This window comes from Macrobrachium nipponense, chromosome 5 (assembly GCF_015104395.2).
Source record: "Macrobrachium nipponense isolate FS-2020 chromosome 5, ASM1510439v2, whole genome shotgun sequence".
Lineage (NCBI taxonomy): Eukaryota > Metazoa > Arthropoda > Malacostraca > Decapoda > Palaemonidae > Macrobrachium > Macrobrachium nipponense.
The window spans coordinates 53,616,650-53,642,878 of record NC_061107.1 but is presented as its reverse complement, the minus strand read 5'-3'; the positions used below and the strand labels follow the sequence as shown (position 1 = coordinate 53,642,878).

At 39.6% G+C, this 26,229-nt stretch overlaps 2 protein-coding genes across 7 annotated transcripts in view; one reads left to right on the top strand and one right to left on the bottom strand.

The window, feature by feature from the left end:
* Positions 1 to 7,739, top strand: part of LOC135215318 (uncharacterized) — a 192,757-nt gene extending 185,018 nt beyond the window's left edge. For all 4 annotated transcript variants that reach the window (XM_064249876.1, XM_064249878.1, XM_064249875.1 and 1 more), the window contains exons 3-4: positions 4,386 to 4,457; positions 4,764 to 7,739. In XM_064249876.1, the coding sequence (XP_064105946.1) occupies positions 4,386 to 4,457; positions 4,764 to 6,875 (2,184 nt within the window). In that variant the 3' untranslated portion in view covers positions 6,876 to 7,739. The remainder of the gene's footprint in view (positions 1 to 4,385; positions 4,458 to 4,763) is intronic.
* Positions 7,740 to 7,878: 139 nt separating this feature from the next.
* Positions 7,879 to 26,229, bottom strand: part of LOC135215319 (sodium/mannose cotransporter SLC5A10-like) — a 103,266-nt gene continuing 84,915 nt past the window's right edge. For all 3 annotated transcript variants that reach the window (XM_064249882.1, XM_064249881.1, XM_064249880.1), the window contains one exon: positions 7,879 to 8,807. In XM_064249882.1, the coding sequence (XP_064105952.1) occupies positions 8,741 to 8,807 (67 nt within the window). In that variant the 3' untranslated portion in view covers positions 7,879 to 8,740. The remainder of the gene's footprint in view (positions 8,808 to 26,229) is intronic.

Genomic DNA, 26,229 nt, shown 5'->3' with positions numbered 1-26,229 from the left:
TGTAACGTTTATGTGGCTTTCACTCTAAAATAATTCCATACCCATTGTTTCTATTTATATTTTTAAAATCGGTGAATATATATAATTCCCATACATGATTTTCACTTCTTCATATTACATAGTAATATAACTTCTTGAGCTTACCTTTCTCTGATATATATATATATATATATATATATATATATATATATATATATATATGTACACTATATATATATATATATATATATATATCCATATATATATGATATATATAATGTGTGTGTGTGTGTGTGTACACTATATATTATATATATATATATATATAATATATATATATAATTATATATATATATATATATTATAATATATATATTTATTATATACACATACATACATACATATTATATAAGATATATATTAAATAAAAGTAAACTGTATAGAATTTCTAAGTGAGATATATATATACATATATATATAATCTCACTTATTTTTTTTTCTATGTACAAAACGGACATGCATCGTAGATGATGTAGAATTCATAACAAACCTAGTTTTAGCTTCAGCCCAATGACTGGATTATACAGACTACAAAATGCGAGATCTTTTGGAATCAACTTTATTACATACCATTATTATGGCTTGTCAAAGAAAAATCTGATGATTTGTAAGAGCAATAATTTGAAGGGCAATTGTTGTATCCTATTATTTATAAATTCTAGAGCGTCAAAAGAAGAATGGGTTTTATGTACAACGAATAAACCTCCTTACACGAAAAAATGCACGTGTGTCTGTTCTAAGAGAATGTTATTTTCCAATGGCCCCACGTTGATAATCCTATAGCCAAGGGATAAATTATTATTAATATTATTATTATTATTATTATTTGGCTGGAAAGAGCAGAAATATAAATACGTGACAGTGGTTAAAGGGAACAGCCGTATGTATGTTAATAGATTTATATGAGTTAAAATATATGGAATAAGATACAGAAACTGAAAATAAGCTAATGTAGCCACCCTGCACTCAAAAGATAGCGCGCCTGGGAGAACAGTTGCCATGTTGTGTTTTTAACTATTTGCTGACAGTTTTGTTAGCGTAAATGTTTGCTGCCCGCACTCTTGGCTGACAGCTGGGGCACCAAAGCTGCTTCCCATAGCAAACGGTTATTGGGCTAAGTAAGCCACCCATATACATATTTTCGGCAGACGTTCAGTTTCACAGTTTACAAGTCTACTCCTAAATACCAGTAGTGGTTACAGTCGATATATCGTTTATTGTATTTCAGTGGTCATGGGCTGCCGCTCTAACAGGTGCCAAAGGTTTAGGAGTTTGCTACGACATCCGAGATGGAGTAGAGTTACCGATCCCCATCCCATTTCTTGAATGCTCACATCCAAGTAGGTCCATGAAGATCATCTATCCTCTTCGCCAATGCTAGAGCAAGATTATGGATTGACTTGAGAGTGAAATCGCTGTCTTGACGACTTTCTCAAGGTTGCGCGGGGCACAAGACAAGAAACCTTAAATGACAGTCATATGCTGGCCAAGGTCTTGAGGTTCATGCGAGGGCTAGACTGATCAATACTTCTCAACTGAGGAGAAAAGACTCCCTTTAGATGAAGGACTAGACCAAAAGTAGACCTTGGTCTTTCAAGTGAATTGGAGAGAAGAAACTTGGCAAAGAAGACAAGGAAGTCTGTGACCTGCTGAAGAGCGACTCTGACCAGAGAGAAAGTCCCGTCAGTGACACCAACCAGCAAAGACAGTTCTAATCCCTGTACTACTGCAGCTGGAGGGCAGAAAAAGATGTTGAGTAATTTCCCTTACTGCTCTGCGAGAAACCCTATGCTAGCAATTAAAGCTGGATAGTCTCCAGTCATGAAGGCACAGGGATTGAACTGCCTGACAAACCGTGCTATGTGTTGCTTACACAGGAAGTTGGGTCAGGAAAGAATTCTCTCAGTGCCTCGGAAGCAGAGCTAGCAGGTTGGGCAAAAAGCAGTCTTCCAGCATTCCTCCTCAAATGCTTACTGAACACCCGTGCAAATTAGATATATATGGAGGAAAAATGAAAACATAGAGTTTGTCCGATAAAGTTAACGTGCATCATCGTAGTGACCCATGGGTCAGGTGTGATGGAGCAGAAGACTTACAGACTTATGTTTTGCCGGGCAGCAAACAGAAAGGTGACAGGGAGTCCTCAACTCAAGCAACCTTTGAAAAAAATCGAGTGAAGGACTTACAAAAATTGGAGATTTGAAATACAAGCAAGTCCCTCTTCCTAGCACCAAAAAAGCCCCACAGGTTGCTGTCTGGTGTTGGGAAGAACCACCCCCAGACAGGGACAGTCTCCATAAGGTAAAGTCATTTTCAGGAATGGTTGCATTCGAAGAAGCTAAGCCTTAGAGGAAGTAAAGGATCACAGATCACGTCAGGAGATTGCCTGAAGAGACCTATTGTGGTGTCCTCCAGGCTTGCTGCAAGAGGAATGTCCTTTGTAGCAAGGAAATGAGCAAGAGAGACAAGTCTGGATGAAGCAAAGATAGAACAATCTGCAGTCGGTATAAGACCTCTAAGGCAAGAATCACTTGTGTCAAGGCAGAAGGAAAGTGAGCTTGGTTGGATGTTTCAATTGAATGATCATCTGAGGAAAAGGTATTCATCAGGACGAAAATGCCCTTGTAAGCAAGACCAGTTGTGACCCCCACCAACACCCGTAGTTCCCTCCCGGAACTGCAAGAGCCTCAAGCAGTAAAATTCATTCACAGGAGAGGTTGCGGTCTTATCCTTGAGATCAGGTGCGGACAAATCAGTGCAAAGATCTCTGCAAAATGAAAATTGAGGATGTATGATTCCTGAAGAAGACCTTCAAAGCCATCTGGGGTGCGATACTCTCAATCTTCTCTCCTTGAAGGCAGAATCTCAACAGACCTCAAGAAAAACTTCCTCGACCACTCTGGTACATGACGAGATGATACAAGGATAAATCCTGAGGTGTAAAACCTTTTGGTACAACTCCGAAAAGAGACAAACTCTTCGAAGTCCTCTCTTCACCTCACACCTCTCAGACCAACTGAGAGGATCAAGAGAACAGTAAGGAGAAAGAGAACTCCTACCTGTCCTGCTAGAAGAAACCAGCAGGAGAGGTAGACTGTGAGCGGTGGTCACCTGAAAGGATGACTGCAGCACGGGGGAAGGAGGGTGTTTATGTCGTGGCAAAGTACAGACCACAGACCTGAGGAGAGCAGAAAGTTCACTCCTGAGTCAATGACTCAATTTGGCCAGTCCAAGTGGAGTGAGCTGAATTGAGTGATCCTAGCCGATCACATGAACGCAGTCTGACTGAGACTGGGCTGCGAGCGGGGCGAGTGAGTCTAGCCAATTCACGCGAACGTGGTCAGAGCTGGACGCGAGCAAGCCAAGCTAAGACGTGCGAGTCTAGCTGAGCCTGAATCGATTGCGATCAGAGTTTGAGTGGGCCATAACTTGCCACTTTCCATACAAAATGCTCAAATCTCTTGAGGCTGACTCCCCTCAACACTAAAAGCTCAAAGGACGTTTCTATGCAGATCATGAATATCTCTCCGCAGTTATTTGATCTTCCAAATCTTTCAAAATGGAATTAACAGAGTTATGGAACAAAATAGGGTAAATGTAATTTAGTGGGATATTAGCTCAAGCTAATGCATTAGCAATTCTGACCACACCCCTCTTTATTTGATGTGTAAATTCAATGATTTTTAATAATGTGCATATTTACGGTTACCTTTGGTTCCAAGCGGCTTTATAAGTATTTACTCTTAGAAATTCATCATACAGGAAAGATGTTGGCATTGCTGTGAAAGTTTTTAAAAATTTTAGTGCTTCAGTTCTTTCATTCCCCTGTTGTTAGAGTATTGTTCCATAAGGAAGAGACTGTTTTCTTTTCCTCATCTATGGCATTTTACCTGAGATATTTCAACAGAAACTTCAGAAACTTCTACCGTTGCCCTTATTGCATGTTCCTTAACAAACAATGAATTCTACTTAACTGGCAGAACACAGTTTCAGCATGCACAGTCTGTTGGGAGGTAACACTGTTATTCAGCCCAGTACTAAAGGTGTTTTGCTTCCTTATGCAAAGCTTTGGAACATTCTCTCCTGCATTGTGATGACGTTGCTCATAAACTTATTAGAGGATATATAATGTAGTATACAGTACTTTTTAAAACAAGTATTGCACCTTTGCCACAAATTTTCTGACATTTTTATATTGCTGTTCATGTGGAATGGTTGTCCCTTTTCTAGACGTTTCTTATCATTATAAAAGTAGGATGATGATATTTTACCTTTTTAAAAGCAAATGCTTATGATTCATTCTTGTGTTCAAAGAAGCCATTTGCTTTTTTACATTTTTTTTCCAGGAAATGATGTTAGTGAAAGGAATCTTTGTGGGGTATATACTACTACGTTTGATGTATGATTACTGGTTAGAGGTAAGAGCCTGAAGACAGTAAGCAATATCTACCTTGTGTTTTTATCCTTCACGGTTACATTAAAGAAAAACTTATAAATTTGTGGAACCTAAGGAAAATTTATTTTGCCACTGCACATATGTAATTGAGAATATTTTAAGAATTAAACAATTCTGTCAGTTAGGGTGATACAACATTTTAGTAGAATTATTTCACATGGAGTGAATCTTTATGTACGTCATCAACAGTTTGCAAATATACTTCATGTTTGATTTATTTATTTATTTATTTACTTTTTTTGGCACGGTTGATATTTGGAATACTCAGGCAGTAAATGAAGAAGCTACCCAGGAAGACATGCCTGATGAAACAGAATGTGCTTTTGAGGAAACAGTTACTGAAAAAGTTAACAAAGAAGAGAGAGATTTCATTGGAACAACTCATCTAAGTAAGGATCAAAAGACAACTATGACCATGAAAGATACAATAAATGTTGGGGAAGCATCCAAGTCTCCTGCCCTAGAGGTGAAAGATGTCCATCCGTCTATTAAATCTGAAGACCCTAGGAATGAATCTGAATGTAAACAGGTCAATGATATCCTAGCTGAAACAAGAGAGTATAATCAGTATCTTGACCTTCCAAGAGTTGATGAGACAAAGCAAACTATTCAACAATCTGTAAACATAAAAAATGAAATGATTACTTTCAGTCAGAAATCACAACTTGTGAATATTTTGACAAGACGAAGACAGGGAGTGGAACAGCAGAACCAGCCACATAAGCAACCACTTATTCATTTGAGAGAAACAACAACAATTATCAGTCAGCAAACTGGACAAAAGAGGAATGCCACTACACAAAGTGTACAGATAGACCAGCATGTACTTTTAAGCAGATGCAAGAGTAGTCAGCAATGTGACAATGAAGCAGAAGAGCATACTCACTTATTCAGTGAAAAAGGTATAAATGCACAAGGTCCAGGGCAACATGATACTGAAGAGAGCAGAAACAAGCATGACCTCAGTCAAGACAGCAAAGGCTTACTAAGTCTGAGGCTACAAGACAATGAAGGTCATGGTGATATATTTGCCCAAAGCAGCAAAAGAATGAAAGGCCTTGGGAAGCATCAAGATTTAGAAAGTATGGCAGACCATTACCAAACATGTAGGCAAGAGAGTGAAACTGGCACTTGTCACAGTGAATCACATACTGGAAGAAACGAGTTTATGGAAGACTTTCGTCAGGTCCACATGCAAGAAGCATATGATGTTAAGAATAGACAGTGTGGTCAAGAGGTACATGGAGTTCACAGACAAAAGAACTGCAATCCACATAGCATAAGTATACCTTGTACGAACAACTGTGCTCATGCAATAAGTGAGGTAGACCTAAGTGACTTATATGATCTTGGAACCCTAAGTAACAAAAGTCCTTATAAGGTACATAAATCTAATAAAACAGACACCTCACAGCTTTCTGAAGAAGAAATGAATATGAAAAGCTATCACAGTCAGCAACTTGACCTCATTGAAGATACAGAAGTTTTTGTTCCACTCGTGGAAGAAGAAATGGAAAAGACTAATTACGATGAATCGTGTGATCCACTACCTCTCTTTCAGACATTTGAAGAGAGAGCAAACAAGGAAACAAACCAAAGTCAGCATGTCCCTAACCAAAGAGAGATGGAGGGCTTTTCTCATTTGCAGAAGGAAGAAACAGAATACTATCAGAACTGCATTGATCCACATTACTTAAAAGTTAGGGATGAAGAAAGCTGTGTTGGGGAAGAACATACTGCCATCAAAGAACCATGTTATGGTGCTGAATTGAAAGATATGGAAAGCTTATTTGATTCTCTAAAAAGAAAAACAGAAGATGAACAAAGCTATATTGCACCATCTGATACAAAAGTTGGGATTAGAGAAACCATTGATGGGAAAGTACATTCAATAGTACATAGTGAGTCTCATGTGGAAGAAACTCAGGATGACAAAGAACAATGCAGTCATTCAAGTGACCAAGAAATAAGAGAGTCATGCATTAAGGATGAAAGTCCTGGTGATGATAAAAAAAACATAGAAATCTTCATTCATCCTCTTGAAGCAGTAGCCTTAGAAAACTACATTGAATCAAATAATACCAGAGTCAAGATTGAAGAAACCCTAGATAGAGAAAGGAACACAATTGTTCACAGTAAAGAAACATTATATGATGACAAGCCAAGTAAAGCAACATTTTGTGATGATAAGCACCTGTGTGAACAAGAAGTAGAAAAGCCATGCATCAAAGACCTAAGTCGGACGCACACTCAAGAATCAGAAAATGTAAAAAACCTGAATGAGACGGGTAATGTGGAACACCAGTTAACAAGGAGTCCAAGGGTAAAAATAACTTACAATTCAACGCTAACTATGAAAGGAAACCAGAAAAATGATTAAAATCACTGAAGGTGCTCCTACTCTAAACTTGGGATTTTGCCGTATGGCAGTCCTTATCATTGATTGCAATGCAGTTGTTGGCAGTGGTAATCTTGTTATAGGATGAAGAGGTTAGATTTCATTTTCTGATATATCAGTTATTGGTTTCTATAGGTCATGAGTTTTTATCTTGTGCAAAAACTTACTGCAAAACTGACATTTACTGTTTCAAGTTTGGTTTAATTTTATTTTCATTTATTCCCGGTAAATATTTCTTTACATGTGAACAGAGCATGCAAGGATGTAATGTAAGTGGAAAATATTTATGTTACCCACCTAATTTTTACTCGTGCTATTTTTATAATACCATTTCTGTTCTGTTAAAACGTGGCGTGTTATAGAGCATACACAAAGGTGACATTGTTAGTGTCAGAGTTAAGAAGCTTGTTAGTTTTGTTTATTTGAAGAAGAATTTTCAGATCGTTAGTTTTTAGTTTTTTTTATTTGAAGAGGAATTTTCAAAGCTTGTTAGTTTTGTTTATTTAAAGAAGAATTATCTGATAGTTGGTTTTTTTTATTTGATGAGGAATTTTCAAAGATTGTTAATTTTGTTTATTTGAAGAGGTGTTAGTTTTTTGTATTTGATGAGGAATTTTTCAAACATTGTTAATTTTTTTTTATTTGAAGAGGAATTTTCAAAGATTGTTTATTTTTGTTTTTTTGAAGAGGAATTTTCAAAGATTGTTTATTTTGGTTTATTTGAAGAGGAATTTTCATTACTTTCACCTAGTACTCAAGTTTCATATGGATATACATGTTCTTCAGTGTAGGCAATGGAAAGACAGTTATGTGACACTATTAAATGTTCAATAGTACATTATTTCATTGTGTTGGTCATTTCAATTCATAACCCCAGGAGCTCATATTAACGTGCTGTTTCACTCTTCTTTCTCGTATGGTGTGTGGTTTTTCAAAACTAATGTACAGTACTCTTAAATATTTTCAACAGGTAAATAACGACAACTTATATCTTTAACAAATCCATTTTTATTACAAGTCAAGATGAACGCTGTCCCCAGTGGTGGTTCATTTAATGTAATGACATGATTGTCAGTTCCAAGTAAAAACCCACTTTGGAAAAATTCTTCAGCTTAACCATGTCATACAAAATGATGTGTGTGAACAATAAAGCTTGTTTTTGTCTAATGTATCTTAAAATAAGTAGTTCTTATGTTTTATATCTCATTTATTATGTAGTAAATGCTTTTCAGTATTAAACATAAACTGAAGACTATGGGGTATAGTGGATGAACCAAGAGTTTTAAACATGACAATTATACTCAATAATAATAATTGTCAATTACAGCTTAAAAATCTTGACATGATAAAAAATGATAACTTAATCTACATATCTCAGTTCAATCACTTTTGAAAAGAATGTTCACAAAGGCCATATAGGCACACATTACTGCTCAGAAGACTAACAGACAATGCAGCAGCTGCCCGTGGAATAACTTTGCACTATTAACTTCATCTATCCTAAGCATATTGTTCTCTGATAATGATATTGAAAGGTACTCTACATCTGACACCTCTTTGTATTTCTAATAGCTAAATAGGATCTCTCGATGTACATATGGATTTGAAATAAATGACATTAGGTAGACTTAATAATAAAGAATTATACACTGAGCAAAACATTCAGCTAAAAATATATTCCTTTAGATACCTATAATCCTCTGAATATGTACAAGTATGCATGAAGGTTACAATATATTCTAAATACTGTACTGAATTTTGCAATACTGTATAGTAATCTGAAATTCTCTTTCTGCCTCTCCAGTTAAAGCCATATTACAGTATATGTACTGTACTATAACAGATCATTATGCATAGTATATCACAATGACGGTACAAAGTACCAGACATATGAAGCAGTTCCAGTTGATGAACCTGAAAAAAAGTGGAGTCATTAAAATACCTTGGTATAAATATACTAAGAATCTCTTCAGCAATTAGAACCAAACTTTCATTAGAACTTTTTAATATACTGTATTTATAACAGATTCCATCATAGTATGTCTATTAGTCAAACCACAACACATAAGGAAAATCTGTGAGGCAAGTAGGCTTAGCAAACTAACCTCAAAGACTTTGGGATTGGTTTATAGATTAATCTAACAAACCATTGCCTTACATAAACTTGTACCATTCAAAGTGAGGACCAAAAAACTAGCACAGCATTGGTGTATGTACCAAGATTTGTGTAAAAAAGATGCCGGTTTTATCTAAAAGTCTCTGGTATTTGCCATTCTTCCTTTCCTACCACTGAAACTGAAAAATAAGGAAGAATTTGTCCTTCGCCCATTTAGGCCCATGAGGTACTACCTGAAGAGGACAGCTGGTTCTCATTTTTTTTTTTTTTCACCAACAAGACCATCATCATTTCAATTTGGCCTAGCAAAGTTATTTTGAGTCGTGCCTCAAAGGCAACAGTTAGGGGCGTCATGAGTTCATGGGTTAACCTTCATTGTCTTTAGAAGAGAACTCTGACACAAAGTTTAAGCTTGGTATACTGGGAAAAGAAAATTTTTTGTTTGGAGGAAAACAAAATAGATGGATTACCCAACAGGTACAGTAAAATGAGCTCAAAAAAAGTAAGAGAAGTAGATGGAAAACTATTTGATTACTATCATTTGAAATTTGTAACAATCACACAAAAATAAAAATGGTAATTACAGTGATATGTTGTAACATAACCTAGGCTACATAGTACTACAGTAGTTGGTAAGGGGCTTTTGGCCTCTTATCAACCCACTTGCCTTGGCCAAACACTAGAGCACTGGTTTTAAGTAGGGTTGCATTTCAAGCCCATTATCAGATAGGTTTTCTTGAAAATCCTTTTAAATATCAGCTGTATCATATTTTGATACTGCATGTTTTAGATCCTCTGGTATTTTTGGGCAATATAATTGTGTACGAGAATTTACTGATTATGGCAATTTACCCTCTAACTTTTTCAATTTCCTCAACATTTGTTGTAGATATCCAAACACCTGTCCTTGGCTTAGCTAAAGAGTTAGGAAAGAAGCCTGCCCACTTGTTTCTCTGTCTGTCGCAAACTTATGAATGGAAGAATCGACAATAACCATTTCCTGTTCAGCATCTTCCATATTAAGCATTTACATAATTTTTATATATCATGTAATATTTTTATTTACAGTAGTACCTCGAGATACGAAAGGCTCAACTTACGAAAAATCCAAGTTACGAAAGCCAATACGAAAAATTTTACTGCTCTACATACGAAAAGTTTTCAAGATACGAAAGGTTGTTGCTATAAAGTCCCGAGATTCGCCCGGACCACCGAGAACAATTTTAAAACTCCCGCGCCGCCAACTGAGTAAACTCGCCACCATCCTCCCGCTCTCCCATTGGTTCCTGATGCTAGTTACCCCATAAGGTCCTGCTCTCCTATTGGTCAGCATCTACCCCTTGTGCTTTAAGTATTCTATTGGTAAAAGGTTGCTGTAAATTGAAAAACTTAGTATTCATGCAGTACATTTAATAAAAAAAAACATTAGGTAAAGATAGAATAAAGAATAGAAATGAATGGGTTTATTATTTATTTGGTAGTTTCGTAGTTGAAGAGAGCGAATGAAAATTATGGCTTACAGTGTAAAAAAAACAAGTGATTGCTTGGCGATCGTTCGATACTCATAAGTGCTGGATGTAAACAGAGTTTGGAAGCTTTTTTTTTGTTTGTTTGTTATAGTTAATGGTTACATTAATAATTATTGAAATGAGTACATGCAATACATTTACCCAAAAATAAAAAAATGTGAATTAGATATCATAAAATATAAAATAAATCAGACTGCCAACAAATACGCATTTTCATACAATCAACTTACCTGTCAGATATATACATAGCTAAGACTCCGTCGTCCCCGACAGAAATTCAAATTTCGCGCCACTCGCTACAGGTAGGTCAGGTGATCTACCGGCCTGCCCTGGGCGGTCAGACTAGGAACCTTCATTCCCGTTTTCTATCATATATTTTTCTGTCGCCGGTGGTATCACATCGTTGCTGCCACCTCCTGACTGGAATTCGCTTTTCTAGACAATTGATCATCTTTTTGTGACTTTTGGTGCACGTACCTGGATCGTTGTTTTGGCATTCGCTACTGTGGACTGGATTTGGACTTGCTTTTGATTTTTCTTCAAGAATGTCTGATTCAAGTGGTTGTGTGAGTGTGTGTGTGAATGTAGGCTGCAAGGTGAGGATACCGAAGGCTTTGGTTGATCCTCACACTGTATGCCGCAAATGTAGAGGTTTTGACTGTTCTATTTCTAACACCTGTCATGAATGTGAGAGGTTGAATGTGAGGAATGGAAGACTAACTTCTTACTTGAAGAAGTTAGAGAGGGATAGAGTCCAGAAGGGCCGGCATCTAAGGGTGCGGGGTCTTAGTAGTAACAAGGCCTATTGAGCCTTTTAATGATTCTAACTCTTCTCTTAACTATGCATTTGATTCTAATTTGTATCAGGCCCTCACTGGCTTTACATTCAGATTCGGCCTCGGAAATTGCTGAACTGAAAGCTACTCTTCACAGGATTAAATCCAAAATGGCTGCCATGAAAGGTAAGGATTGTGAAAGTGACTATTTTAGTGAAGTGAGTGTCCCCAGTGTTGTGAGGGGGCGTCTGACCGTCTCTGCGACGCTCCCAGGCCTAGACCTCTTCCAAGCTCCCAAGCCCAGAGGAGAAGGAAAGTCGAAAGCCGTACGGAGGTTGTGGAGAATTCCCCCCGGTCCGGCGTCCCTTCAGCAGGCTCTGTATTAGACAGACTGCTCAGGACCGCTATAGGAAAAAGCGTCCTCAGAGAGTGCTTCTCTTCGTCCGCCTCTCCCTCTCCTAAACGAGGGTGGAAGGATTCGGACCTTTCCAGGCCCCTGAAAAAGGCACTGGAAAGATTCCTATTTTGGATTCAAGCCCCCCCGAACGCTTTTCGGAAGAAGCGCCTCCCTCGATCAAGAAGGTAAGAGGGTTTTGACGTCCTCTGGACTTGGACAAAACGCTTCGAGGTTCTCCCTCCTCCTGTCAAGAAGACGCCGGAGAAGCTTCCAAGAGGATCATTTTGGCTGTGCAAGAACAGTTATCCGCCTTGGTAGGAGTCCTTTCGAAGGATCCCCCTCGTAGAAAAGACGTGAGGCTTCCTGTCAAGAAGTCTCGTCTTCCTTCTCCCGCCAGGAGTGAGGCTCCTGTGGGACGTGAGGCGTTTGAGATCTCTTCTGATAGAGACTCATTTGACGATTTTGAAGCGCCAGACAAGCGCGAGGTTTCCTCCAGACGAGAAGCGTCTTATAGGATTCAAGCGCCAGATAAGCGCGAAACACTTTACAGGCGCGAGGATGTAACCAGACGTGATACGTCTGCCAAGCCAGCAGCGTCAGCCGAGCGCGAGGATGCAGCCAGGCGCGAGGATTCAGCCAGGCGCGAGGATTCAGCCAGGCGCGAGGTGCCAGACAAGCGTCATCCATACAAGGATATAGCACCAAGAAAGGCGGCGAGACGCCCAGCCCAGGCGCGAGATTTTTTTAAGAGAGGCTGCGATGGGCATCAGTCGCGGCGCGAGGAGTCAGCCAGGCGCAAGGGCGCCAGCCAGGTGCGAGGCGCCAGCCAGGCGCGAGGCGCCAGCCAAGCGCGAGGAGCTAACCAGGCGCGAGACGTCTGAATTATTGCAGAGGAGCTCTGTAAATGCTCTTAGCCCCTCTCCTATTAGGAGTTTGTCTCCCGCAGAGAGAGTTATTGGGCAGGAAGACCCAGAACGAGAATTGATTTCTCCTTCTGATCCTATATTGGAAGAGGACTCAGAAGACGAGACTCACGGCAGAGAAGGGCTGTCTAACTATAAAGTTTTGACAGCTCTCCTTCTTCAGGAATACGGAGATGCCTTGATCCCTGCCGCTCCTCCTTCTCCTCGTTCTTTTTTCACTTTTTTCATGCTCCAAGACGCCGAAGTCGTCGGCTTTCTGAAGATGAGGCCGACGATTTCTATGAAGAGAGCTCTTCAGTCGCTGGATAGCTGGATGCTAACCAAAAAGGAGCTAGTCAGAACGGTGTTCTGCATGCCTCCCACTAGACTTACGGGCAAGAGAGGTATTTGGTACCAGACTGGGGAGAACATGGGGCCTCACTCTCCAGCTTCGGCTGAAGCTGACTTTTCCAGTCTGGTAGACGCATCCAGGAGACATAGCCTTCATACGGCTAAAATAACTTGGGGTCTTTCGGAGTTGGATCATCTCCTCAAGGGACTTTTTCACATTTTGGAAGTCTTCAACTTCCTAGATTGGTCCCTTGGGGTGATGTCCAAGAAGGCCCATGCCTCGGAAGGACTCGATCCTGACGTACTCCTTGCAATATTGTCGTGCATTGACAAGGCGGTACAGGACGGACTCAGGGGAAGTCTCTTCCTTCCTTATTTGGCCAGCGTCTTCTTGAAATAAGAGGATCTGTTTTTAGCGCTTTTTTTTTGACAAAGCAGTTTCTCATTCGCAAAGGGCAGCCTTGTTTTATTCGCTCCAGGTCTGACTTTCTTTTCCCTTCGCAGTTGGTGAGGGACATTTCCCGTTCTCTGACGGAGAAAGCGACACAGGATCTTCTCCTTCAATCATCCAGAAAGAAGAGACCAGTGATGGTGGGAGACAAGAAAGGTGTTTCTACGCCTCTTCAGCCCTTTCGAGGAGGTCCTCCCTCTAGAGCTCCCGCTAAAAGGAAAAAGCGACTGAGAAGAGAGGTAGAGCCTCTTTCCGTCCCTTTAAAAGGGGAAAGTGAAGTGACGCTCCTCCACAGTAGTGCCAGGCTCCGGGATTTGCGGAAGCCTGGACTCTCATAGATACAGACGCTTGGTCAATGTCTGTTCTACAGAAAGGATACCTCATTCCTTTCCTGACAATCCTCCCCTGACGTCAACTCCGCGGGAATTGTCCGCCAATTACAAGGACCCTGTGTTGAAAAGATACTCTTCAACAAAATGGTGGATCAAATGTGGGACAAGAGAGCAATAGAGCTAGTGCTGGATCAAAGCTCCCCAGGTTTTACAATCGTCTTTTCTTGGTTGCGAAAGCCTCGGGGGGCTGGAGACAGTTCTAGATGTCAGCGCTCTGAACAAGTTTGTTCAGAAACAGAAGTTCTCCATGGAGACTTCTGCATCAGTCCTTGCGGCTCTTCGCCAAGGGGATTGGTGGTGTCTCTGGATCTCCAGGATGCCTATTTTCACATCCCGATCCATCCTTCGTCGAAGAAGTACCTCCGTTCATGAAGGGGGGAAGGATCTTCCAATTCAGAGCTTGTGTTTCGGCCTTTCTATGGCTCCTCAGGTCTTCACGAGCCTTATGAAAAATGTGGCGAGATGGCTTCACCTGAAAGGAATCAGTATATCTCTGTACCTAGACGACTGGCTCATCAGAGCAAACAGTGTTTGGAGGACCTTGCTGTGACATTAAACCTGATAAAGACCTTAGGATTGCTCGTGAACCTCGAGAAGTCCCAACTGATCCCCAGCCAGAACTTGGTCTATCTGGGGATTCGGATGGATTCTCGGGGTTTTCGAGTATTTCCTTCTCAAGAGAGACTAACGAGAGGCTTAGAGAAAGTCTCTCTCTTCTTAGGGAAGGAACGTACTTCGGGCGGCGAGGGAATGGTTGAGCCTATTATGGGACTCTTTCCTCGCTCGAACAGTTCTTTCCTCTAGGAAGACTTCATCTCCGTCCGCTTCAGTTCTTCCTCAGAAGATCGTGGAACATGAAGACAGGACTTCTCTCGGACAGTTTTCCCATTCCAGTTTGGATGAAGCGCCACTTAGAATGGTGGTTACTCCCACTGAAGGAAAACAAGGGTACTTCCCTAGAAACGCAGAACCCAAACCTTGTATTGTTTTCCGACGCGTCGGAAAAAGGTTGGGGGGGGAGCAACCTTGGGAAAGAGAGAGGTGTCAGGCACTTGGAATGCTCTTCAAGTGTCCTGGCACATAAACTGCAAAGAGCTGTTTGCCGTACACCTGGCCCTAAAGAGCTTCGAACCTTTAGTGAGGAACAAGATAGTCCAAGTGAATGCGGACAATACAACCGCCCTTGCATACATTCGAAAGCAAGGAGGTACACACTCGTATGCCCTATACGAGCTCGCAAGAGACCTGCTGTTGTGGACATCTCAAAGGAAATCTCTCTTTTGACGAGGTTTGTTCAAGGAGTAAGGAACGTGAGAGCAGACAGGCTGAGCAGGAGGAACCAGGTCCTTCATACCGAATTGGACCCTCCACTCAGAAGTTTGTCGGAATCTCTGGTCTCTTTGGGGGACTCCTCATGTCGACCTCTTTGCCACGTTCCTCTCAAAAAGACTGGAAGTCTTTTGCTCAGTAGTAGAAGACCCCAGAGCTCTAACAGTAGACGCCTTCCTGCTAGATTGGTCTCATGTAGACGTTTACGCATTTCCCCCATTCAAGATTCTGGGGCAAGTGCTCAGGAAGTTTGTGACATCAAAGGGGACGAAAATGACCCTGATAGCCCCCTTTTGGCCAGCTCAGAGTGGTTCACGGAGGTGCTGGAGTGGATGGTAGACTTCCCCAAGATCCCTCCCACAAAGGAAGGATCTTCTCAGACAACCACACTTCGAGAGGTTTCATCAAAACCTCCCCTCTCTCGCTCTGACTGCTTTCGACTATCGAAAGACTTGTCAGAGCGAGAGGCTTTTCTTAGCAAAGCAGGCAAGCTCGATCGCTAGAGCCCGGAGAACTTCCACTATCCGAGTTTACCAATCGAAGTGGGAAGTTTTTAGAAGGTGGTGCAAGTCGAAGAAGTTGTCCTCCTCCAGTACCTCTGTAACAGAAATCGCTGATTTTCTGTTAGTTTTTGAGAGAGGAATCTCGTCTCTCCGTAGCCACGATAAAGGGCTATAGGAGTATGCTTTCGGCCGTCTTTAGGAATAGAGGCCTAGATTTGGGAAATGATAGAGATCTACATGATCTGATTAGATCTTTGAGACAGGAAGTCTAAGATTACTTCTCCCCCCTAACTGGAATCTCGACGTGGTACTGAAGTTCTTGTCCTCAGCGAGATTTGAACCCCTGCATTTGGCCTCGTTTCGTGACCTAACGAGAAAATGTTTGTTTCTTTTGTCACTGGCGACTGCTAAAAGAGTTAGTGAGCTGCACGCCCTTAGTGATAAAGTGGTTCAATCTCCGATTCAGCCATCTGTTCATTCAATTCAAAGGAATTATTCTTGGCAAAGAATGAAAATCCTTCGAATCCCTGGCCGAGAAACTTCGAAGTAAAAGCTTATCGGTCTCGTCGCAGGGAATCGGAGAGGTTCTCTTTGCCCGAGTAAGGGCTTTAAAGTTTTACATGCAGAAAAGAAAGACAGTTGGGAGGTTCTAGACAAGGTCTCTGGTGCTCGGTGAAGGATCCATCAAGACCTATGTCTAAGAATGCTTTAGCCGTTTTTTGTCAGAACGTCATTACGGACGCTCATAAGGCTTGCACGGATGATTCTTTCAAATCTCCTGAGAGTAAGAGCTCATGAAGTGAGAGCAGTGGCTACGTTCTCTCTCTTTCTGAGAAACATGTCACTAAAGAATATCTTGGAAGCGACATATTGGAGATGTAATTCAGTGTTTGCTTCCTCACTATTTGAAGGACGTTCGTGTTGACCTACGAAAAAATGTTTTTTTCTTTAGGTCCTTTCGTGTCTGCGGGCACAATCTGGGTACAGGAGCTAACACCAATCCTTAATTAATACATAAGTCTAATAGATATGTTCTAGACTTTCTGCTGAACAAGGTGCAGGTGCCGCACAGGCGGCCAGTCACTTTCGTTCAGTAAGGAACTCTTGTGATATCTTTTATTAGATGAGTATCATAAAATTTTTTTTTGAATTTTTTTTGGAAAAATTATTGTGTCGTGTGCAATTTGGTTTGAGTTATGTTGTTGTGAAGAGTTTGGGGATAACTCGGAGCAATTTTTCAATACTACATGGTGGTTAGGATCAGGTGGTCGGGATTGGTTGTGTGCTCCTTAATAAGGTGTGTTGTCCATATAAGTGGATCAGCACCCATTGACAAAGTCCTTTCAGGCTCTGCCGAGTAAGTGGATAAGACCCCTTCGGCAGACCCACAAGAATTCTTGGCCTAGATCACATATCTCGCTAAAGTTCTTGAGGTGATGCAGACTACGGGCAAACACCCACGAAGTCTACCACCTATCAGGTAGGAACCAAGGTTTATTATACCTACAACATATGTTGTTTACCTGTCTATTCCAGAAGTAGCTGTCCTCTACCCTCCACCGAAGGGTGCCAATCAGCTATTTATATATCTGACAGGTAAGTTTGATTGTATGAAAATGATATTGTTATGATACAATAAAGTTTCATACATACTTACCTGCAGATATATCGATTAGGGCCCACCCAGCCTCCCCGCAAGGAGACAGGGGGAAGAGAAAATATATGATAGAAAACGGGAATGGTTCCTAGTCCTGCCGCCCAGGGCAGGCCGGTAGATCACCTGACCTACCTGTAGCGAGTGGTGCGAAATTTGAATTTCTGTCGGGGACGACGGAGTCTTAGCTATGTATATATCTGCCAGGTAAGTATGTATGAAACTTTATTGTATCACAACAATATCATTTTTTAGAATTCTTCTTCTGTTTTATTATTACGTTACGTATACGTATTACATATGTTTCATTATAGCTGTCAGTAACTCGGTATCTCCATTAGGTAAAGATAGAATAAAGAATAGAAATGAATGGTTATTATACTGTTTGGTGGTTTCATTAGTGAAGAGAGATACTAATGACAATTTATGGCTTACTGTGTGCTAGGAAAATGATTGCTTGGCGCTCGTTCCATACTCGTAAGACGGGTAAGATCTGAATGTAAACAATCGATTGAAAGGTTGGTTTTTTGTTTGTTTGTGTATTATAGTTAATGATTAATTAATAATTATTTGAAATGAGTACATACTGATTATTTATACATTTTATTGGCATATTCTAAGCTTTTAGCTCTTAGGATTAGATGTTGGAATCATAAATTAGGCTACAGTAGCAACCGCTAACATAGGCTAGGCTTATTGCTAAGGGACATATGCCAAAGTCCTAATATATGCAGTAAAAATGGGGTTGAACATTATATGCAGTTGAATAATACTCAAGTATGTACAGTATTTTGCCTTTTTGGAGTCATATTTCTTCCGTCGTAACCCAAGAACATGTGTTTTAGGCCTGGAAATATAATTTACTGGGGTGTTTTTGGAGGGCTTGGAACGGATTAGCCATTTTACATGTTAAATGTGTTCCAAGATACGAAAAACTCTTATACGAAGGCCGTCTCGGAACGGATTAATTTCGTATCTCGAGGTACCACCTGTGGTACCTCGAGATACGAAATTAATCCATTCTGAGGTGGCCTTCGTATCATCAGCTTTTCGTATCTTGGACTGCATTTTACATGTAAAATAGCTAATCTGTTCCAAGCCCTCCAAAAACACCCCAGTAAATTTCATAATAAAGCTAAATTGACCTATAAACAATGAAATACTACAACAATTTGGACCATTCAATACCTAACTTAACCCTTAATCGCCGAGTCGGTATTTCCGAAAGTGTCTCCCGTATACCGGCGGCGTTTGCGAGCAAGTGCCGAAGCGATTTTTTTTTTTTTCTTCAAAAAATCACAGCACACTTAATTTTCAAGATTAAGAGTTCATTTTTAGCTCATTTCTTTGTCATTGCCTGAAGTTTAGTATGCCACCATCAGAAATGAAAAAAATATCATTATCATATATAAATATTGGGATATATAACCGCGAAAAAAAATTTCATATATAATTGTATACAAATCACGTTGTGAGCAAAACGGTTAAAGCTAATGAGTTAATTACTTTTTCGTTGTATTTTACACTAAATTGCAATGATTTTGGTATATAACAAATTGTAAAACTATCAAAGCAACACAGAGAAAATATTATCACAATATGATGCATGAATTTGTAACGCACTGTAAAAAAAAAAAAAATTTTTTTTTCAAAAATTCACCATAAATCGAAATATTGTGCTAGAGACTTCCCGTTTCTTGCAAAATGAAGGTAATTGATTGAATATTACTAGACTGTAAGTGTTGTAGCTTACAATTGCAGTTTTCGACCATTTTGGTTGAGTTAATGTTGATCGAAGTCTAATTTTTTCTATTTATCGTTATATGAAAATATTTCAAAACTAATAAAAGCTACAACCATGGGTTGTTTATTGTTGTATTTTACATGAAATTGTGCACATTTTCATATATAAAACTTTATGTAACAGCTAATATAAAAATGTGCAAACATTACGACAATCGGTTGAACAAATTTCTGTTTTTCGGAAGAGTTACTGCGAGGACGTAAGAAAAAGTTTGTTTTCATAAATTTACCATAAACCGAAATATTGTAATAGAGACTTCCGATTATTGCAAAATAAAGCTAAATGATTGAATATTACTAGAATGTAATAGTTTTAGCTTACAATTGCGTTTTTCGACCATTTCTGTCGAGTTAAAGTTGAGCGAAGGTTGATATTTTGGCATTTATCGTTATTTATATGAAAATATTTCAAAGCTGATAAAAGCTACAACCATGGGTTGTTTTTAATTGTATTCTATATGAAATTGCGCACATTTTCATATATAAAACTTTATGTAACGGCCAATATAAATCGGTGCAAACATTACGACAATCGTACGAAAAAATTTCTGATTTTTTAGGCAGTTACCACGCGGACCTAGGAAAAATGTTTTTTTCAAAAAATTCACCATAAATCAAAGTATTGTGCTAGACTTCCAATTTGTTGCAAAATAAAGGTAAATGATTGAATATTACTAGGATATAAAAGTTTTAGCTTACAATTGCATTTTTCAACCATTTCGGTAGAGAAAGTTGACCGAAGGTTGAAATTTTGGCACTTATTGTTATTATTATGAAAATATTTTAAAACTGATAAAAGCTACAACCATGGCTTGTTTTTTGTTGTATTCTACATGAAATTGCTCACATTTTCATATATAAAACTCTATGTAACGGCTAATATAAAATGGTGCAAAAATTATGTCAAAGTGACAAAATAATTTCAGAGATGTGTCGTTGATGCTTTTTAGTGCGAGAAGAAAGAAATTCGCGCTTGCACGCCTGGGTAACGATTGTAAACAAAACAACAGCTTGATCCGTGAACTCCCAGATCCCTCAAGGTGCGTGATACAAAAGTTTTTGCCAAGTAGGCCTATAACTATTTTTTCGCGAAATTTAAAAAAACTTTGCGTTGATGTTTCGTACGTCAGTTCAGCACCCAACAGACAATTTTCGTCGACGTTTAATACGTCCAATTGGCGTTTTTGTACATGCAACTTCCCCGGCAGATATATACTTAGCTTATGTCTCTGACGTCCGACAGAAATTCGAATTTCGCGGCACACGCTGCAGGTAGGTCAGGTGATCTACCCCCCTGCCGCTGGGTGGCAGGAATAGGAACCGTTCCCGTTCTAGAACCAGATTTTCTCTGTCGCGGTAGTGTCAACATATGTTGTTGCTACCTCCTGACTTGATTTTCGTTTTTCATCGCCATCGACTCTGGTGGGCTGTCTTTTGCAGGGAAGTACTGGGTCTTTGGTTCGGCATACGCTTTTATTAACTTTTTAATGAATTTGGCTTCGAAAATTTCGAAGAATATATGACGTGTAACTACCGAAATTTTCGGTAGACACTCACATAGTTTGCAAGAAAGGGAAATATTAATATTTATCATTAATATGTGTAATAAGTGTTAGAATTGGATTGAGAAAATATACTGACTTCCTACTTTAGGGAGTCAGTAAAGCATGTAACTAGATAAGTTTCTTTTAAAAAGTTAAAGTTTTTAGAAACTCGTACTAACGAGCACTTAGAGTATTAACAGTACTATAGTCGATTCATTAAGGTAGATTCTTGTGCCTACGAGACGTTTGTTTGGCGGCCTCCTGATTGGCTGGTAGCGGGGGAGGCAGGACTGCTCGCTCAGTGGGTCATATTTTCGTTTGTAGCTTAGAAAACTAGCAATATGTTTACATTTCTTCATTTTATCTCATGTTTTACAAAAGATAGGAAAGTTTTGGTCATACCAAAGGATTCGGTATTAAATGTACAATTAAATAATTTTTTCCTTAAATCAATACGTTAAAATACAAAGGAATTTACAACGAGTAGAAGTGAAGGGAGAAACATTTCATTCTTTATACCTGTTTTTATTCATAATCGGATTTTGCATAATTCATGAGATCAGATAAAATAAAATCTTGTGTTATTAAACAATGAAATCACCCTGAATACGATGGTGCTTTTCAGATTTTGGAGATGCGTGTAATATGTAAAGAGAAAATGAAGAATATGTCTTATTATCATTCGTGCTTGACTCGGTTAGACAATAGTGCCGAGAGACATCGTTGGTCTGGTACTCTCAGCTAGAGCCGTTGGCGTGTTGGCAGTTGCCAATTGGCGATATGAGAGTTTGCAGTTTCGAGACTATGTATTTACTGAATTATTAGTCATTACATTTTCTATAAATAAATGCATAGAATTCCCATTATGACTTTTGAACATTTTTACTCAACATATCATAAATGTCCGTATTTCTGGATATATCTGATAAAGAAAGTAAATAATCAGATGGATGCATCTGGTATCGTTGGCCGCGGGCGGGAAATTCAGTTCAGGAATGAATTTGAAATCTACGGACCTACTTCGCACTCTTCAGCTCATCCTTAGTTTAATGAGGTTGGTTTCAACATATTGTTTCTAATTTTCTTATATGAATATATTTTCAAACGAAAGAGATATCAGAGACTTAATTGAGTGATATGAAATAATAATCTCAGTGGAGCAATAAACAATAATGATGACGTAAGAAAATTTGTAAAATTTTAATTTCTTTTTGTTCATATCGATAGCCTAATGACATACCAGTGTAAGCCTACTGTGTATGACTTTCTTTCGTGTTTATGACATAATATATCTGCATGAATTTCCATTCTTTTTGTTTAAAAAGATGAAGATATAACAGTCTTCTGATTAGTCTCATTATCCTACATGTACTATATACATATATACAATTATGCAGGGCTGTGGGAACGGTTACGAGAGCTATTCTAACTCAGGTATGAATTAAGTGATTCAAGAATAATCAACTACCCTAGGAGAAAACTGAGCAAATTTTTTTCCTAAACATTGTTGTAGACATGTTGTCAAGTGTAACATGTATATAAAGGAGATAAACATTCTGGTGTAAGAGTAACTCAAGCAATTCTGAAAAAGACAGTATATTATATTCGTTACATCGTCAACAAATTTTATGGTAAGAAATAAACATTTGTACTTTTGTTAATTGAGTGAACATATGAAAACCATCTTTTAAGTTTTGATGCTATTGGCCAGAGAAACAAGTTCTGTTATTTATCAGTGAGCCCAATAAAGCATGTATATTTCTCACTTAGACTAAATTGAAGCCAACACCCAGATGCATCCATCTGATTATTTACTTTTCTTTTTTTTATCAGATATGTCCAGAAATACGGACATATATAATATTTTAGTAAAAATGTTCGAAAGTCATAATGGGAATTCTATGCATTATTTATATAAAATGTAATGACATAATAATTCGGTAAATACATAGTTTTCGAAACTGCAAACTTCTCATATCGCCAATTGGCAACTGCCAACAGCTCCAGTGAGAGGACCAGCCCCCACGATATCTTTTGCGTCTCTCGGGCACTACTGTCAAACCGAGTCAAGCACGGATGCAACATAATAAGACATATTCTTAATTTTCTCTTTACATATTACACGCATCTAAAATCTGAAAGCACCAGCGTATTCAGGGTGAATATATATTGTTTTATACACACAAGATTTAATTTATTTTGATCTCATGAATTATGGAAAATCCGATTATGAATAAAAACAGGTATAAAGAATGAAATGTTTTCTCCCTTCACTTCTACTCGTTTGTAATTCCTTTGTATTTTAACTTATTGATTTCAGGAAAAGATTAATTAATAGTATAATTTATATACTGAATCCTTTGGTATGACCAAAACTTTCCTATCTTTTGTAAAACGTGAGATAAATGAAGAAATGTAAACATATTGCTAGTTTTCTAAGCTACAAACGAAAATATGACCCACTGAGCGAGCAGTCTGCATCCCGCTACCAGCCAATCAGAGGCCGCCAAACAAACTTCTCGTAGGCGCAAGAATCTACCTTAAATGAATCGACTATAGTAGTGTTGCATCCTCATCACCTTCTTACTTCGCAGAAACTTCAAATTCATATTGCAATTTGAAGACAAGGATTGTGGCTCAAATGCGAGCTATTGAAAGGTAAGAAGTGATTACTAGTGTTCCCCATTGCAGTGGAGGGTGCGTCTGATCGGCTCTGTCTCGCTCCAGGCCTAGACCTCTTTCAAGCTCCCAAGCCCGGGGGAGAAGGAATGTCGAAGCCGTAAGGGGGTTTCAGAGAATCCCACCCACCGGTCAAGGCGTCCCTCGGCAGGTTCTGTAGAGCGTCCCAGACTGCCAAGGATAGCCATTGTAAAAGGCATCCTTAAAAAAAAGTGCGTCTCTTCATCTTACATCCGAAAAGACGAAGAATGTATATGTTTTGATGATCTAGCGCGTTCTCTGAAAACTAAGAGAACACTGAGCAAGAGCCAGCCAGGAACTTAGGAAGCCAGCGTTCCAGCAAGCTAGCGTGAGCCACGTTCCAACAGCCAGCAGCGAGCCGCGTTCCAGAAAACAGACTATGCGCGAGCCGCGTTCCTACAACCAACGCGAGCCGCGTTCTAGCAACTGAGCGCGAGCCGCGTTCTAGAAAATTTTTCTTGGCGCAAGGCGCCTTCAAAGAGACGAAGCGCCACACTGGCGCAAATTGCAACAGAAAAACAGACGGCTAGAGCAAGGGCCGCCTTATAGTACAGTGGCAATCAGAACGATCCTTCCATTGAACGTTTCCGGGCAAGAGGCTCTTTCTAAAAGGGGTGGGTCTAGTAGGCGCTCGGAACTATCAGGGCGCACGGACCTTCCACACAAGCGAACGTTCCAGGAGCGAGTCTCCTTTCTAGCGTGCGGCAACATTCCAGGCGCGCGGAACTATCCAGGCGCTAGGCGCAAGGAGCCAGGCGCCAGAATATTCCAAATCTTCTTAAGAGAGAGAGGTCAGTCGCGAGGCTCCTCTTTGAGTAATGCGGACACACTCCTTCATTCATGCTCTTCCCTCGTTATGAAGAGGCAAGCGCTTTAGGAGTTTTTCTTATAAGAATCTCATCGACGTTTGGGTATGATGGCGATAGGAAATATCTACTTCCTTCCGTAAACCCGTACAGACGAACAGGAATTCGTCTCTTCCGCGATTTATGAGGAAATCACGAAGATTTTAAAGAGTTCCTGGATTAACTTCCTTCCTTAAGGAGATATATATACTCTTTCTATCATTCTATTACGAAAAGAACGAAGACAGTAAAAATTTTCCTTTATCTGCCTCGGCAGGGAAAGAAGGTAGTAGAGTATCTGCTGTATGAGAATACGATACGGCAAATCACACATACCGTAGTTATTCTTTGTAGAGCAACTCAATTATCAGTATCCTCCAGGAATGCCCATGAAGGACTACGCTTAAAGGGATTGTTAAGACAACACCTACTTAGCTTTCTAGATTTATCGAAGTCTTGTTTCGCTTAAATATGCATTAATAAGAACTTCCTGAAGTTCGATAATAATTTTATAAGATTCCTTTATTTAATGGAGTAGCTGGCAACTCTGGAAGAGTAAGGCAGACGGCTAACGGAGACTGCTATCGCGTCTAGAGTCAGAGACCAACGCAGTAAATGTAGGTGTCGGTCATGAGTGGTTGGTTACATGTCTCTCTCCTGCGGGATGGGAATAACTAACCGTTTTCTCTCCCCTACAATCGCGGTTTTAGCCTCGGATTGAGGGGATAGTTAAGCAAACATAAATAAAATATTGTCTGCCTTTTGCTAAGAAGCTTTCAATAAGAAAGATATTACAACCTTTCAATGCTGTTTACCGTAGGTAACATTATTAAAGGATTCTAACGCAGCGGAACTCTATATTATATGATGCTCTCATGCTTACGAAAGCATGGCTTATTAGAGTACATGCTTAGTGAGAAGATGAATGTAGTAGAAGAGAATTCACTTTAAGACTACGGTATGGTCAAGTCTTATGCGCATACCGAGGTTAACTACAGAATTCCTAGTATCCTTACAAAGGTTTCCTAGATTAATGCTGTTTACCACAATGTGACAGTATTATAAAGGAGTCTAATACGGCAGAGCACGAAATAATATAATTCTCTCATCCTTTCGAGAAACGCACACAACCTTTTTAGAATCTGATATTGCTCAAGAGAAGATGGGTGAGTCGGATGGGAAACATTCTCTTAGTGGCAGAAGTTGTTTCCCTGAATGGACTATACTACGTATATAAAAGTTTTTTCCTACTAAGAACGGAATTAACACGTGAAGGATGTCGGGTACCATAAGGGCACAGATGTTCTGGCACATAACCTTAAAAGAACTAGAAGGAAGCGCCAGCCTGGCGCAAAGCGTCAGAAGCGCCAGCCTGGCGCAATGCGCCATTAGTACCATCCAAGATATTTTCTCGTTTTAGCGAGTTATTAACCTAAAAGTCCAGTAGTGGTTGGTTTGGTGTTTGCTTCTCACCTCGGTGGTCGCGGGTTCGATTCTCGGCCATTCCATTGAGGAGTGAGAGATGTGGATTTCTGGTGATAGAAGTTCACTCTCGACGTGGTTCGGAAGTCACGTACACCACCATACAAACAAACAAACAAACCAGTAGCCTCTCGGAGGCTCGGTAACGGCAAGATTCGTTCCTGATTTTCGTTACCCATTTAATCGGAAAGGGGGGGTCGCTTACAAGGAATGATGAAATGATGTTTTTTTTTTTAATCACTTAGACCAATTCCCACACTCTCTCATATCGCAAGAGCATCGAGAATCTCTTTTTCTTTCCGCCCCTGTTCGCGTTAACAAAAGAGAACCTATTTGGGAACAGACACGGAACGTAAGGATCCTTAAAGGTTCGATGCAAGATTTTGCATGTTCCGTGAGAACCTCTCGATCGAAGATAATAACTGTTAACGTATGTCTAACATTTATTGAAAAGTTTTGAGAACCTGCGGAAAGTCTTCATAGATCTCTTCGCAAGGTAGAAGACGAACAGGCTTCCTATAGACTGCTTCCTTTCCTCGAACCAAGAGAGGTAGCAATATAC